We start from the raw sequence: 13788 nt of genomic DNA on the forward strand, positions 1-13788 counted from the left end.
AATGTAGGCTGTTGAACAGTATGTAATAAAAGTATTTTCAGAGGTTTGGATTCTGAATATGACCAGACTTCTCCTTTAACAACCTGAAAAGATGTTTCCAAAAGTCTGATTGTGATTTAACATGAGCTTTGCCCCCCCACCACACAGGAAGTTGTATCCCCCTTATTACCCCCAGTTGGGTTTGGCCCTGATGAGGGCGGGGGTCACTCACTGGCACGCAGGACAGGTGGAGGTGGGACATAAGATGATCTGTAAGGCCTATCGCATCATGATAGTCACTCATGGGCCGAACCACTCCATCACCAAAGACCTGGAGGTACTTCCTGTTGAGTGCATTCTGAAAACACGGTTCTGTTCTTTCAAGATTTCTAATGATAATCTGGCTTTGCTGTTCTTCCAGTCCATGCGGTCACTGACCGAGCTGGAGCTGAAGGCGCTGAAGGAGAACGTTTTGGACATGAAGAACCTGCAGATGACCAGCAGCAGCTCTGCCGATGAAAGCAGCAAGGATTTCCTCCGCAAGCAGTGAAAGAGTCGAGGCTAACATTTTACTTCCATAACAACATCCTGTAAAATATGGAAAATATTTGCAATAAAACTAAAACCACTCGTGTTGTATTTAAACTATGTTTCCAGAGAATTCTGGGAGGTTTTATTTGTCACTAAATGTTTCGATATAAACCGTTGACCTAATAGATTTGGGTTGTTCCATTTCTTTACATGGCTGCAGGTGGATAAGGTTTGATGCAGAGAAACCTGGACAACCTGCACAGATTTCTGTCCCCAGGCTTATAGAGTAACTTTAGGAGGAATTGGATCACTGATTTCTGGTTTCCACATCTTACTATGAATCCCGTGTTAACCTAGAGGTAAATGTTTACAGAACAGTTAAAGGGCGACTCTTAGCAGAGTAGAAGTTATGTTAACTCTACCCAGCTCTTTAGTTTAGGACCATAAATTATTAAATTAAAAAGCATAGGTTTAAAAATATGTGTGAAAATCTGGTGATTTATTTGGAAAATATTGATGTTGTGCTTGTTCATTTTCCTGCTGGTACAATCCGATTAACGTAGATGGACCCTGAAGTTGTTTGGACCCGTCCATTTTTCAGCCACCCCTTCTTTGGTCTCTGAATAGCCAGCCCTATGAAAATGTTCTGGCCTCCAAGGTATCACATCATTTCCAAGAATTCAAAATGTGATCCAAGGTGTCAAAATGATCTGCAAGGATACTTAAAGGTCCTACGTCATGCTCCTTATAGCCTTTTCAAAGTCAGCTATAAATATATATTATGAAATAATGGTTTTAGCACTAAAAAGTAGTTATTTAGGGCTTTAAAACTCTAAATAAGTACTCTAGGGTGACCTGTAAAGTGTTGAGAGGACTTGTGTTATTAATTGGCTCTATATAAATAAACAGAATTGAATTGAATTAACAACTTTAATTACTAACAATTAGTTTAATTATCGATTATTGTAAAAAATAATGAAGTAATTGGACAAAAAAAGTAATTTATTGCTTAACCCTCTTAGTAGGAACACATGGAAAAATTGAAATGATTCAGTTCTGTTTTTAATAACAAAATAAAAAGCGAGCTATTTGAAAAGCTCTCCTTGCAGATTGTGTTCAGGATGTAAGTATATTTTTTCTTTAAAAAGGATAGTTCAATTTAAATTAAACAGAACTCTTAGATTACTTAAGAGTTTTTTTTGTTTTTCGTTCCAAAAAAAGAAAAAAAAAGAGAGAAAAACATTTATATTCTTCAAAAATGGAAGCTGCTGATTTATCAATAATATTATTTAGGCATAATACAAACTTCCCTCTCAGCTCCACCCCCATTTCCACATAATGGTATGATCTCCCATGCTGACCAACCCACGGCCTTGCATTGTGAGAGCTGAGCTGCTGCAGTTGAAGCTTAGAAGTGCAGCTTTCTTTTTATTGAGTTTAAAGTGACCCTTCACCTTTAAATCTTACTCCCGGCTTCTTTTTTTTACCTGTTTCCTTCTCCCTCCATCGCTCATAACCACACTTGGTATTCATGTATAAGCAGAGTTGCAGGAGCCACCAATCAGGAACAGTTCTTTTAAAAGAAGCCTGGAGCAGATCATTTATTGCAATGATGAATTTTAGTAATCAATGTCCTTAAATAATTCCACAATTCCCTACAGCCCTATATTAACTTATGTTATATGTTTTTTTTCCCCAACCAGGAAGAAAAACACTTTCATTCAAAGCTATGTCACCCATTCCATGATATGGCCAAATCACACTATTTCTGAAGGTTGAACAAAACGAAAAAAAAAAATAAATTTTTTTTTTTTTTACAAATTAGATATTAGCAGCAAAAAAGAAAAGTTAATGTTAATGGAAGAGCAACTTCATCTTAACTTTGATCCAGAATCATTGTTGTGCCTCTTATTACCCGTCCCTGATCAGAGACAGCTGGTATTTACTGACCGTGCAGGCGAAGCGCCGTCAAGCTAGTTGCTTCCTGGACGGGGCAGGTAAAGTCGGCTCTACGCAGAAATGCCTCATAATGCTAAAAATTTCATTTACCTGCTCAAATTGAGGGGAAATACACTTAATTTAGGAAATCTTTACTTATTTCTAGAACGTTTTTGCAGTCTAGTTCTAAATCGATTAATTTGTATTCGATCTGTTTTTACAATAATGAAAGTGGTTCAACTGTGTTTCAAAATACTCATTTATTTTTTCCTGTCATATTAAACACAAAGTGCAAACTTGTTTTAAGAAAAGGGAAAAAGTGAAGCCTCACACGAGCAAGCAGACGTGACACGGCGAGGACACAGCAGACATTCCTGAGCTGCATTATCTTCACTGCACAAACTGTATTTGCAGCATTGTCTCTAACAACTACAGGGTGTCTGCTGGTCAGCCTCCATTTGTTAATGTCCTTAGTTAAACCTATCGGCTATATTTGCAGCTGTCTGGCTTGAAGTCATCTTGTTGGTCTGTAGCACGAGATGCGAGGCGCCATTATTATCAATGTAGTGGGAAGTCACCTTAATATCACATATACAGCACATTATCTTTAGCTGTTTTAAATCCAAAATGGTTCCAGACTTCATTTGGGACAGCTTGCTGAGCGGCGTGTCACTTGGGTCGGCATTTGCACACGGTGCACATTTGAATGTGAACGTCACGCGCGTCACTATAAAACCAATCGATCTCGTTCCCTACACTTTTATTTTGCAAAAATGTAAAGGAATCGATTTAAAATCGATTAAAATCTATCAAGTTTTATATTCATTATGGAACCAGCAGTATCCAAGAGTTCAAACTGGTGTCCCAGGATCCAGATCACCTCCGAAACATATTCAAATCATAAAACGGTTAAAATGAAATTGGATTGTAACGGCGTCCATAGATCTAGAAGCCAAAGTGTCTCCAAATTCAAGAAATACCTGAATTCCAGGCATTGATCCACCTAACCAAGAACAAAAAACTGTTTCCAAGGAAAAAGAGGGTCCAATTCTAAGATTCAAAAACATCCTTTTCTTAAAAAACTAAGTGTGGTGATGGTCTAAAACGTCTTTATAAAGCAGTAACAAACTGAATAAAAAACTTTGCATATTTCAAACATGAACATTTTATTCAAAGTTGTTTTTATTTTCCTAGTAAAAACAACACGGCAGAAGGAAAACCGCGGTAGGAAAGCCAAACACCCAAACTATGGGAGGAAGGTGAAAAATAGAAGCTTGATATCAGTAAACATTGATGTCGTCTGCATAGAGTTCAAGTCACACAGCACTGAGCTTCGGTATATTGCTTTTAGACCCCAACTTTTTAAACCTTCATGTTGTTTTCACTTTAAAAATAGACTTTACGGAAACACAGAAACCACACATTAAATAAGAGTTTAAAGCAGAATCTTAAATTAAAAAAACAACATAGAAAAAGAATTAGAGTGAATGTGTTCTTCAGCAGCGGCACGTGGAGTTGTTCACAACTCCTGAATTAGTGTTTTTATTCCAGCAGAAGTCCGGATCAAACCTGAACTAACATTTCAAACCATAACTGATTACGATGTAGCGACTGGGATCCAGTCAGGAGGTCTTCTGAGAAGCCCCGCCTCTTACGCCTCATTGGACGACACAGAGCTCTGTGCTGGACTGACTGTGAGTCTCTGCATCTTTCTGAGTCCTGCTGTGTTCTTCTGCCACTGAGTCAAGCTCGCCTGATGGGGGCGCTAAACTCTGCCGGAGCTCCATCAGTATCTCCTTCCCATCGCTTGCTGGCAGGTTTCCCAGGAAGTACTGAGGCGTCAGCTCCACAAGCCTGACATGGAGGAAAAAAACATTGTTAACTACTTTATAGAGAAAGGAAAATGATTAGATCCAAATCAATAAAATAGCGACAAAATTATATAATGTCAAAAAGATTTCATGTTATTCAAATTTCTAAAGATCTAAGCATTAACACCCATCAAGTAAAAGCTGTGAAATAAGTTATTATTCAGGTTAGGCTTACAGTTTAAATGAGATCCTTATTTAGATTAGGAAATCAAGGCTCTAATCAATAATGTCTAATGATCAATATGATAGGCTGATATTGTGATACATTTTTCAGCTATATTGCACAGCACTAAATTAGGTTTTTCATATATTTGGGACTGTGTTTCTCAGATCCATGCTATTTTTCTATAGATAAACTGTCAAAGGATCGGCATTTTATTTGTCATATGCCTCCTCAAAAACAGAAGTTTAACCTAAAGTTGATCGAAAAAAGTTTCTTTTTGTGCGAATTAAAAAGCAAGTACTCTACAGCTGTGGCTTAAGCATGCTAATGACACAAAAAGCATGTAATGCAGATGTTCATAACTAATTGTGTTGATGTTTACCTTCAAAAACGAGGTTATGTTTTTAGGAGTTTCTGTGTGGTTTTGTCTGTCGGTCTGTTTATAGGACAACTTGAAAAGTTATGGGGGAATTTTAATTACATTTTTATCAGGTGTCCCTCATGCAAAGGAACAATTCATTTAAATTTGGTAATGATCCAGATCTTAATGTGGGTACAGATATTTTGTTAAAGATTCTCTAACATTGTGATATTTTTCTCACTAAATCAGAGAGTTTCAGCAGTGACTATTGACACCATCATCATCCGAAGACAAAAAAAAAGAAAAAAGAAAAGGGAATGTTGTCTGTATGTTAGCAGGATCAATTGAAAACCTATGAACAGATTATAAGGATTTCTTTTTACCAGAGGCGCCTGATGCTGAGGAATAATTCATTTAGATTTGATAACGATCCAGATCATGTGTGAGTTTCAGCTATATATGTAAGTGACAATTTGGGAAAAAATACGCTGCTTGGTGGAGGTCTGTAATTTCCGAGGACTTTTCTAGTTTGATTAACTGAGAGGTGGGATCTGGATTCTACCTTTTTAAATGCAATAATAGCGAAAGGAGGATAAAACAAAACATTAAAAAAATGATTGATCTTTGAAAAACATCTATTCAGGGCTTAAAAAAGCCTCATCTTGTAACACTGAGACTGAACTACTAAAATCCATCAAATATTAGTACTTCAAGATGACAGAGAAATTATGAACATTACTCTGGAAAAATAACTCAAATAGCAAAGTGATCTGAACCCCACTAATATAATAATTTTTCTTCCTTACTCTACTCTGTACAAAACATGAGCTGATGTCCATAATTATCTTCATTAATTGAAATAAATCACTGCTGTCTATAAATTTCAATCCTGTCTGGTTCAATGCAAACAACAAAGAAAGAAACATAAGAAAGTCAATTTGTTTGGGTGCATATATCCTTGTATCAAGCAAATAAGTGTTGGAATACTTATGTATAAGATACTTAATGTTTGTTCCTATGATGTATAATGTGTGACATATTACTGTTCCAGAGCGGTGTTGCACAAGCAGTATAGATCAACTATCAGGAAGTATTGCTCAAGCTTAACGAAACCAGGAGGTTCTCGGACCATTTGACCGCATGACATTTAAATGCAAATTGACCTGTTCACCGAGGCTGCAAACTGAATTGTATTTCTTGTTTCCTATTCCTTTAGCGCAACCTAAGCTTGTGTAACTAGGGAACCCCTCTCTGACTTTAATAAATAGCGAGGAGAAAGCTGAAGACTGGCAGAGTGAGTTGGAGATTTGTAAACTCTGCAGTCTCTTCCTACTCTCCTCGCGAGTAAAAGTAAATTAATAAATTCCTGTATGTATGTATGATGTTTTAGGTGCTTAGACCTGACAATAAGTAAGATAAATTTATCAATGGGATGACATCATTCATCTTTAAAATTAGAAAAAAAAACCCACAACTCTGTTATTTAATTTTAAGTGCATAATATTTAATTATCTCATCTTAAAGGAATAAAAATACCTCTTCCATTGGCAGATTCCTATATTTACCTCCTCAAATGAAGGGGAAAAAAACAAATTTAAACATTTTTATTTATTTTAGATCAGTTCTTCTCAGTGTTTTACCCAAAATAAGGCAACTGCAGCAGAGACTTTCTTATTCTATTCTTAGTGTCTGAGCAAAAGGAAAATATGTGATTTTTAACCTCAATCTATGAACTAATCTATGAACATCAACATGAGAAGTGAGTTATTATTCCTTCATGCCAAACTTTTGGCCAGACTCTGCTTCCATAAGTTGAGCAGGGTGATGTGAACCCAGCCTGAACCATTAAATGGAGCAGAGAACCAGGAGCGATCCGACTATTGCAGGATCTGCAGGAGGACAACCTCTTTATGAGGCCGTCCTCCTGCAGATCCGGCTAATTCCAGTCCAATCTGAACCCTCTGACCCAATAAACTCAGATACAAGCAGGTTAGAATGAAGCCAGCAGGATCTTGGACTCACATCTGAGGGTGGACCTCTGAGGCGATGCGGATGCAGTTGTCCCTGGAGATGGTGAACTGGTGGTAGAGGACCCAGCTGGGAGGACTGGGACACGGCTGCCGACAGCGGTACGAAGAGAAGGGATGGAGGTGAGCCACGTGGCGGTGAGTCAGCAGGAGGTAGTTACCGGAGCCGTCCACGTCGTGAGCCACCTGAGGAGGAGAAGGAGATGGTCAGCGATGAAGCAAGGGGGCAGGGCTTCTGTTTGACTTCAGGGGGGTTCTTACTTTGAGGAAGAAGCCTGAGATGAGCGCTCGTTTGATATTCGTGCAGTTGTCTTGACAACCAAAAGCAGGCGGGGAAACGGGGAGTTCTATCCTCTGCATCACCTCCAGAAGCTCCGCCCTGATCACCCCTGCGAGCCGTAAGGCGGCGTGACTGAGGAAGTTGGCGGCACACCAAGCCTCGTCCTCGTTGTCTGTAGGAGAAACGACAGACATGAGGAGTCCGTCAGGAGACGCTGAAACGTTCAAAGAGGAGGGCGACGTACTCTCCATGAAGGCGTTATAAACGTTGATGAGGGTCATGTGGTCGCCCTCTGAGTGCATCAGGGGTCTCCAGACTGAAACGGCAGCTTCCTCTTTGCTGGGGTCTGGAGACAGGAAGCAGGAAGGAGCTGAAAAAAAAAAACGATGGAGTTAGTGGAGAATAAGACGAACGTAAAACTGCTTCACTCCTTTCCTTCCATTACTATTCTATTCTTCATCATATCTTCATCTTCCCTCCTTTCCTCTCCTCACCTGTTTCCCTCCCTAATTTTCTCCTCTTTTTCTTTACATCTTCCTTTTCCCTTTTTGCGTATTTTCCATTCCCTCTGTTCTTCTTCTAAACCTTAATGCCAGTTTAGCAAACTGCTTGAAAAGCTAATTGATGACTCTCTATTTTTTTAAAAGGATCTTAAGACTCCATCGTTGTTAAAGGCACACTATGCAACATTTTTCAGTTAATTAATGTGTTCCATAACGTTTTGGATGATTAAATGAGTCATTTCAGATCGAACAAAGGTTTTCTCGTACTTGCAATTGCAGTGGAAATAATCTAGATCTGAGTCCGGATCCAATTATGCACTGGAAAAAACGATCTAGAAGTAAGTAAAAAGGTCTTAAATTAAGTGTATTTATTGTATTTTGAGTAGGTAAATGAGATATTTTGCCAACTGAATGAGTATTTTTACTATTTTTTACTATTTTTACTATTTTAAAATAACATAAATAGATAATATGCACTTCAAATTAGACATTGCAATTGTGTTTTCTTATTTTAAGTGTAAATTGTCTCTTTTACCTCCTCAATCCAAGAACAAATGCACTAATTTTAAGAAAAATTACATAGCTAGATTTCGATTTTTTCCAGTACTCTAGCAGCGGTCCGCTCTGATAGGGCACTGTCACACCTTGAGGGTTTATCCAGCATATGCCCGACGTCCCAGGGTCTCCTAAAATGCTGGCATATGCTGAACTTTCTTTTTTTTTTTTGCAATTTTGGGTTTATACATAAACGTATTCATAACGAGTCCAGAACTTATGTCCAACGACAGCCTAAGTTATGCATAACGCACATCATTTCATGGTCTCTATATTCTACATTCTCCATTTTCATTGGAACATTTCTCGGTTGTGGTTGGCAGCTTGTTTTTATGCTAGCAGAAAAATCCCTGCTGCATTTTGGGTAATTCTGGAGTCAAAAATAATAAATAAATGAAAAGAAAAACGAAAAAAGAAAGAAAGGTGTGCAGTCGCAGCAGATTCAGGTGTGCAGTCGAAGCAGGCGTGAACGCAGGGAGGATCCATCACTCTCACCTTCTGCCTCACCCTATGATGGGGATGAAGTCTGGAGGAGAACTGATGGTTTCCCTTTATACCAAAATACTGCCAATACGCCATTATAAAGTAGCTGGAAGTTAGAAAAACATTCAGTGGTCGTCTGGAACATGTTAAATACGTTGATATGCGTTGGAGAGAAGTTCTGGATAAGTTAGACATCAGTTGTGCACAAGTTGCTAATAGGTTTTGGATAAGCTAGAGGCCAAGACTTATATATACGTATGTCAAAAATCACATTGAGCATGCTCAAATTCCCGACGTACTAGCCGTATGTCGATGTGTTTCAGGGTCTTCATAACTTATTCAAAACGTACTTTTCCATCGTATGCCAGTGATTTTGCCAGATGTCAGGCATACGCTGGTCTAAATCATCAAGGTGTGAATAGTGGCTTTAACTTGGCCAGCCAGACTAAAATAAACAGCGTCTCAGTCTGTTAGAGGGCTGGTAAAGCTCGATTTGAAAGGCGGGACTAACAGGGTCAGCCTCATCAGGTTAGAACCAATCGGATAACTACAGATGTGATGCAAAAACTCTGTTTTTTTAATTTTGTAGTCCGCGAAACATGTCTAGCCGTCAAAGAAACTCTCCAGTGAACGGTTTCTGATGGAGTAAATGAGGTCTGCTCTCTATATACTCCTTTTTTATTGGAACATTGGATTGTTGTGGTCGCTAGCTTCTTGTTATACTAGCTAGCATAAAATTCACTGCTGCATTATGGGTAATTCTGAAGCCAAGAGTCAAACATGGTAAAGTCCCACCTCCTGTGCTCTGATTGTGAATGGCGGTTTGGCCAGGCTACAGTTCTGCCATTACCTTTCTCTTTAATAACAGTGAAGTTTTAGATTGAACGGCAAAGCCCTCTGGTGGACAGCTGTAACACTACAACACTCAAGCAAAATCCTTTTAAGGTTCATTATTTGGTTTTAACCTAATAAACCCTTTATGACTATTAATAATCAGATGTTGTGTTTACATCCCCACTGCAAACCAAATGCGATTCCTGAGACATAATTAGATAATGACAATGATTAAAGCAAAAAGAAATCCTGAGCCTGAACTTTTTCAACACAGGCAAGAAACTCATATATATGCAGATTGCATGACTGGGATCTTGAGATGAGACTGGGATGCCATCTACAGGCATCCCTTGCTGAACCACGCCATCTGTCTTTGGTGAATAAATAAATCAGAGCCAATAACTGTAGTTGAGGATGTGGGACAGAGAGGACCTTACCGAGGCAGAGACGGTGAGGGGGAGACGGACCCAACACTGGAGCAACATGATGCTTCGATAAGCCTTTTTTTTATTCAGCAGAAGGTTCTTTACTTTATCATAAGTCAACATTTCTTCTAGCCTCTGATTGGCTGAAAAAGAAGAAATGTCCTCTCTACTGTGCTCCTGAACCCTACATCACAGCCAAATCCAGTCCCTGATTGGTTAACACCACACAACCAGACAGGTCATCTTTGGAATCATCAAAAATTGTGCCAGTTGCGTCTCTTGAAACACGTCCGTCGCATATCTTCCCTCCTGAATGCCCCTTTTCATACGGTAATGTATAAATCGGTCGCTACTGGAATCGAATTATAGAGAAATACTGAAGACCACCTTGGATTGACTCTGAAGGTGGCGTTCGGCTGAAGTTCAGGGTTACCTGTCAACATGGCGGCGATGGTCAGCAGCTCTTCCACGCAGTCATACTCGCAGGCGGCGATCAGAGCTTTAGCCAGCAGCGGCTCCAGCGGCAGCTCTGACATTATGATCCCCACCTCCGACAGATTCCCATCGTCATCCAGTGCCGCCAGATAATCCAGGTCCTCCAAGGCCTGCATGAGAGCCTCAGGAGCTGGACAGCAGAGACGGAAGAATAATGAAGACCTGACCGACCAACTGGAGAACCACAAAAGAGGAATGGCGTTTTACCGTACCCGGTCTGTCCAGGAACTTGCACTGTCCCATGTCGGCGATGTCCAGCCTCTTCAGCAGCAGAACCAGGTGGCTGAGGTTCTCCTCCATCACACCGGGGCAATGAGCCTCCGCCATCCCAGTCTCATAGAGGGACTGGGAGTAGAGACGGAGGCAGAGTCCTGACCAGGAGACAGAAGACAGACTGTGAGGAATGATCAAACACTGGATCCTAGATGCTCTGGACCTACCAGGAAGCTGGCTGTTGACCCTCTGAGCTCTGATGTCAGCCTGGTGTTTGCTGATGGTTCTTAGGACCTGAGAGTTCGCCCGGATCTGAGGATTGTAAACCTGAAAAACCATCACAGAGGAAACCATCAGTTTTTACCGGGATCTTATCCCAGCAGTGAATGATGAGGTCAAACCCTCACGGTTTTCAGCTGGAACCCGGTGTCCACCACGTATCTAATCCCTCGCAGGGAGAAGGAAGCCTCTCCCAGTGTATCGCTGAGGATAACCTTCCTCCTGACGCCTCCGGCCTCCGCTCCTACGCAGCAGTCGTTCTCCTTCAGCAGGGCGCCGGGATCGGCTTCATAGACCCGCTGGGTTTGAGCTCCCAGTCCAGAATGGAGCGGGATCAACCTGAGAGATCCAAGCTGAGGACTCAGAGCCACGCACTCCTTCTCCAGCAGAGCCAAACACTCCTCTACTTCCTGTAGGAGACACGGAAAAACATTATTAATTCAAACATCTCATTTGTAAAAAAATTCCTTCTATTCTTCCTTCCTTCCTTTCCTTATCCCCCCCTTACTCCCCTCTACTCTTCCTTGCTTTGCTCTGTTCCAAACCTTCTTTACTTTCCTTTTCCCTCCATTTCTGCCCTTCAGTCTATTTTCTTTCCTTATTCCTTCTTTTCCATGTTTTCTTCCCTCCTTCTTCGGTTCTTTGTTTTGTCATTCCGACCTTCCTTCCTTGCTTACTCCCTTCCTTTCTTCCTACCTCCCTTGTTTCTCACTTGCTCTCTTCTTTCCGTCCTCCCTCCATGTCTTTCTTTCTTCCTCTCCGTTTCCCTTCCTCCTTCCCTCCTCTCTTCCCTTACCTCCTTATTCCTTCCTTACACATCACAATCAAATTTGAGTGCAGGCAATAGTTCCTAGAATTTTAATCTGCATTGACGTTTTTTATGCGTATATTTGTTTTTATAAAGGATTTATTATAAAAGGGGTTTTATATTTGAATGTCATCTTTGCTCTAAATGTCAGGATGAACAATCAGTAGGCGTCTCAGTTAGATCTCCTCTGGGTCCGTCCCCTTTGTCTTAAAACTGAGCAGGCAGTAGAACCTGGATCAGTCGGACCAGTTTCCTTTTGTTTAAAACACAAAACCTGAACAGAGGCGTTCTACGACACCAGAGGGAGGGTCAGATAACCACAGAGGAGGAGAGCCGCCCTCACACAGCAGTATGCTCTAATTTCACCTTTTCTAGGTCACAGGAACTGATTTCTTCTCCACGAATGAAGAAGAAAAAATCACGTTTCATTTTAAATTCCTGCAGCATCTGAGGAGGCATCATGTATAAGTACCTGAGGGCTGGCCAGAAACACCATCACGTCTCCCTCCTCCCCTCTGCGGTGAAGATCCAGCACCATGTGGCAGGCGGTGGAAACCGGCTCCTTCCCTGAGGAAAGCTCCCGGTACATCACATCCATCACGCCTGAAGCCTTCCCATCTGCCGCTCCCTGTCCTTCTTCCAGGTCCAGGCTGTCCAGGGAGAGGTGAGGGACGGCGGGTCCCAGGAAGGCGGCGAGACGCGGAGCGAGCGTCGGATGGCTGAGGAGAACCACCCGGAAGTTGTCGGGCCGCTGGCGGCAGACGTCGCACAGCAGGCCCAGCAGTACGTCGGTGGGGACGGTGCGCTCCTGTAGCTCATCCAGGATCACCACGCCGTACTGCCGCAGCATGGGGTCTGACATCATCTCCTCCAGGAGCAAAGTGTCGCTGACAAACCTGCAGGGAGGAAAGATCCATAATCAACCAGCTGTGATTCAAACGAAAGGGGAAAATGTAATCTTTCCACCCCTGCAGAAAGGAAAATAAAAGCCTAACGCTGGAACGAAACAACTCCGATAGTTTCATCTGTGACCTCAGGCCAGAAGCCAGATAAGCTTCACTGAATATAATCAATTTAAGCATTAATCTAAAGACAGACTTAAAGAACTAACTTGATTTTTGCTTCACTTCAGGCTCAAAAATGCATTTAAAATGATTTAAAGGATGAAAATATCTTAAAACATTTCCACAAGGAGACCAAAGGGAGCCTGTAGACCGCAAACACTGAAATATAATATAGTACATTTTTCTTGAAAATATGTAGAATCTTCCATGAATGCAGAAGATAAGGAGGATAATTAGCCAATCAAATAAGATTATTCACCTTCAAAATAAGAAAAAAAACAACTCCATTATTTTTATTTGCATTCCTTCCAATAGCAGATCATCTGACTCGCTCAAATTAATGGGAAATATATTTATTCTACGAATATTTTACTTATTTTTAGATCAGTAGATGTTTTACCTGAAAAATCTGAACTGAGGAAAATTAATTGTCACTTAGTTTGCAATTAATGGCTGCTGATGAAAATATTTTTGGGACAAACTTTAGCTTCTTCATGCAGAATAAAATGTGAATATTTACCCTACAGGAGCTAATCTTTTTATATGCTGTGTTCATAACCAAAGCAGGCTGTTAAACTTCAATCTGCAGCTTTTTTCTCCTCCTCAGCTACAGAGTTCCTGTCAAACTAAACCTTAATCTGCTTCTCTGTTGTTTTTAGCCACTTAAAAAAAAATAAGATAAAACCCCAAATATAATACTCAATAAATTTTCCCTTAAATTTAGATTTTTAAAACATCAACTACACTGGTTATATTAAACTATTTGATAAAAGATAAAAAAAAATGATTAACCAAACCAAAACAGCAAAACTCCCTACATAAAACACAGAATCAGAAAATCAGAAATATAAAAATAAAACAAAGAGAAGGGGGCACTAATTCTTAGAAGGAAGTGAACTAATACAAATTCCCATTTAAAGAGTCAAAACATCACAGTAAATCGGTTTTACTTTAGTGTTTTGCTGCGTACTAATGCTAT

At 40.4% G+C, this 13788-nt stretch overlaps 2 protein-coding genes across 2 annotated transcripts in view; one reads left to right on the plus strand and one right to left on the minus strand.

Moving 5' to 3' along the window:
• Positions 1-620, plus strand: part of smyd1 (SET and MYND domain containing 1) — a 9843-nt gene extending 9223 nt beyond the window's left edge. Inside the window, exons 9-10 of the mRNA XM_015389267.1 lie at positions 148-316; positions 401-620. Coding sequence (XP_015244753.1) covers positions 148-316; positions 401-529 — 298 coding nt within the window. The 3' untranslated portion in view covers positions 530-620. The remainder of the gene's footprint in view (positions 1-147; positions 317-400) is intronic.
• Positions 621-3046: 2426 nt separating this feature from the next.
• Positions 3047-13788, minus strand: part of LOC107093917 (ATP-dependent RNA helicase DQX1-like) — a 16942-nt gene continuing 6200 nt past the window's right edge. Inside the window, exons 3-11 of the mRNA XM_015389266.1 lie at positions 12218-12641; positions 11066-11347; positions 10886-10985; positions 10658-10816; positions 10384-10575; positions 7395-7520; positions 7132-7322; positions 6866-7056; positions 3047-4302 (exon numbers count right to left, since the gene is read on the minus strand). Coding sequence (XP_015244752.1) covers positions 4107-4302; positions 6866-7056; positions 7132-7322; positions 7395-7520; positions 10384-10575; positions 10658-10816; positions 10886-10985; positions 11066-11347; positions 12218-12641 — 1861 coding nt within the window. The 3' untranslated portion in view covers positions 3047-4106. The remainder of the gene's footprint in view (positions 4303-6865; positions 7057-7131; positions 7323-7394; positions 7521-10383; positions 10576-10657; positions 10817-10885; positions 10986-11065; positions 11348-12217; positions 12642-13788) is intronic.

Source organism: Cyprinodon variegatus, unplaced genomic scaffold (genome assembly GCF_000732505.1).
Source record: "Cyprinodon variegatus isolate N-32 unplaced genomic scaffold, C_variegatus-1.0 Scaffold453, whole genome shotgun sequence".
Lineage (NCBI taxonomy): Eukaryota > Metazoa > Chordata > Actinopteri > Cyprinodontiformes > Cyprinodontidae > Cyprinodon > Cyprinodon variegatus.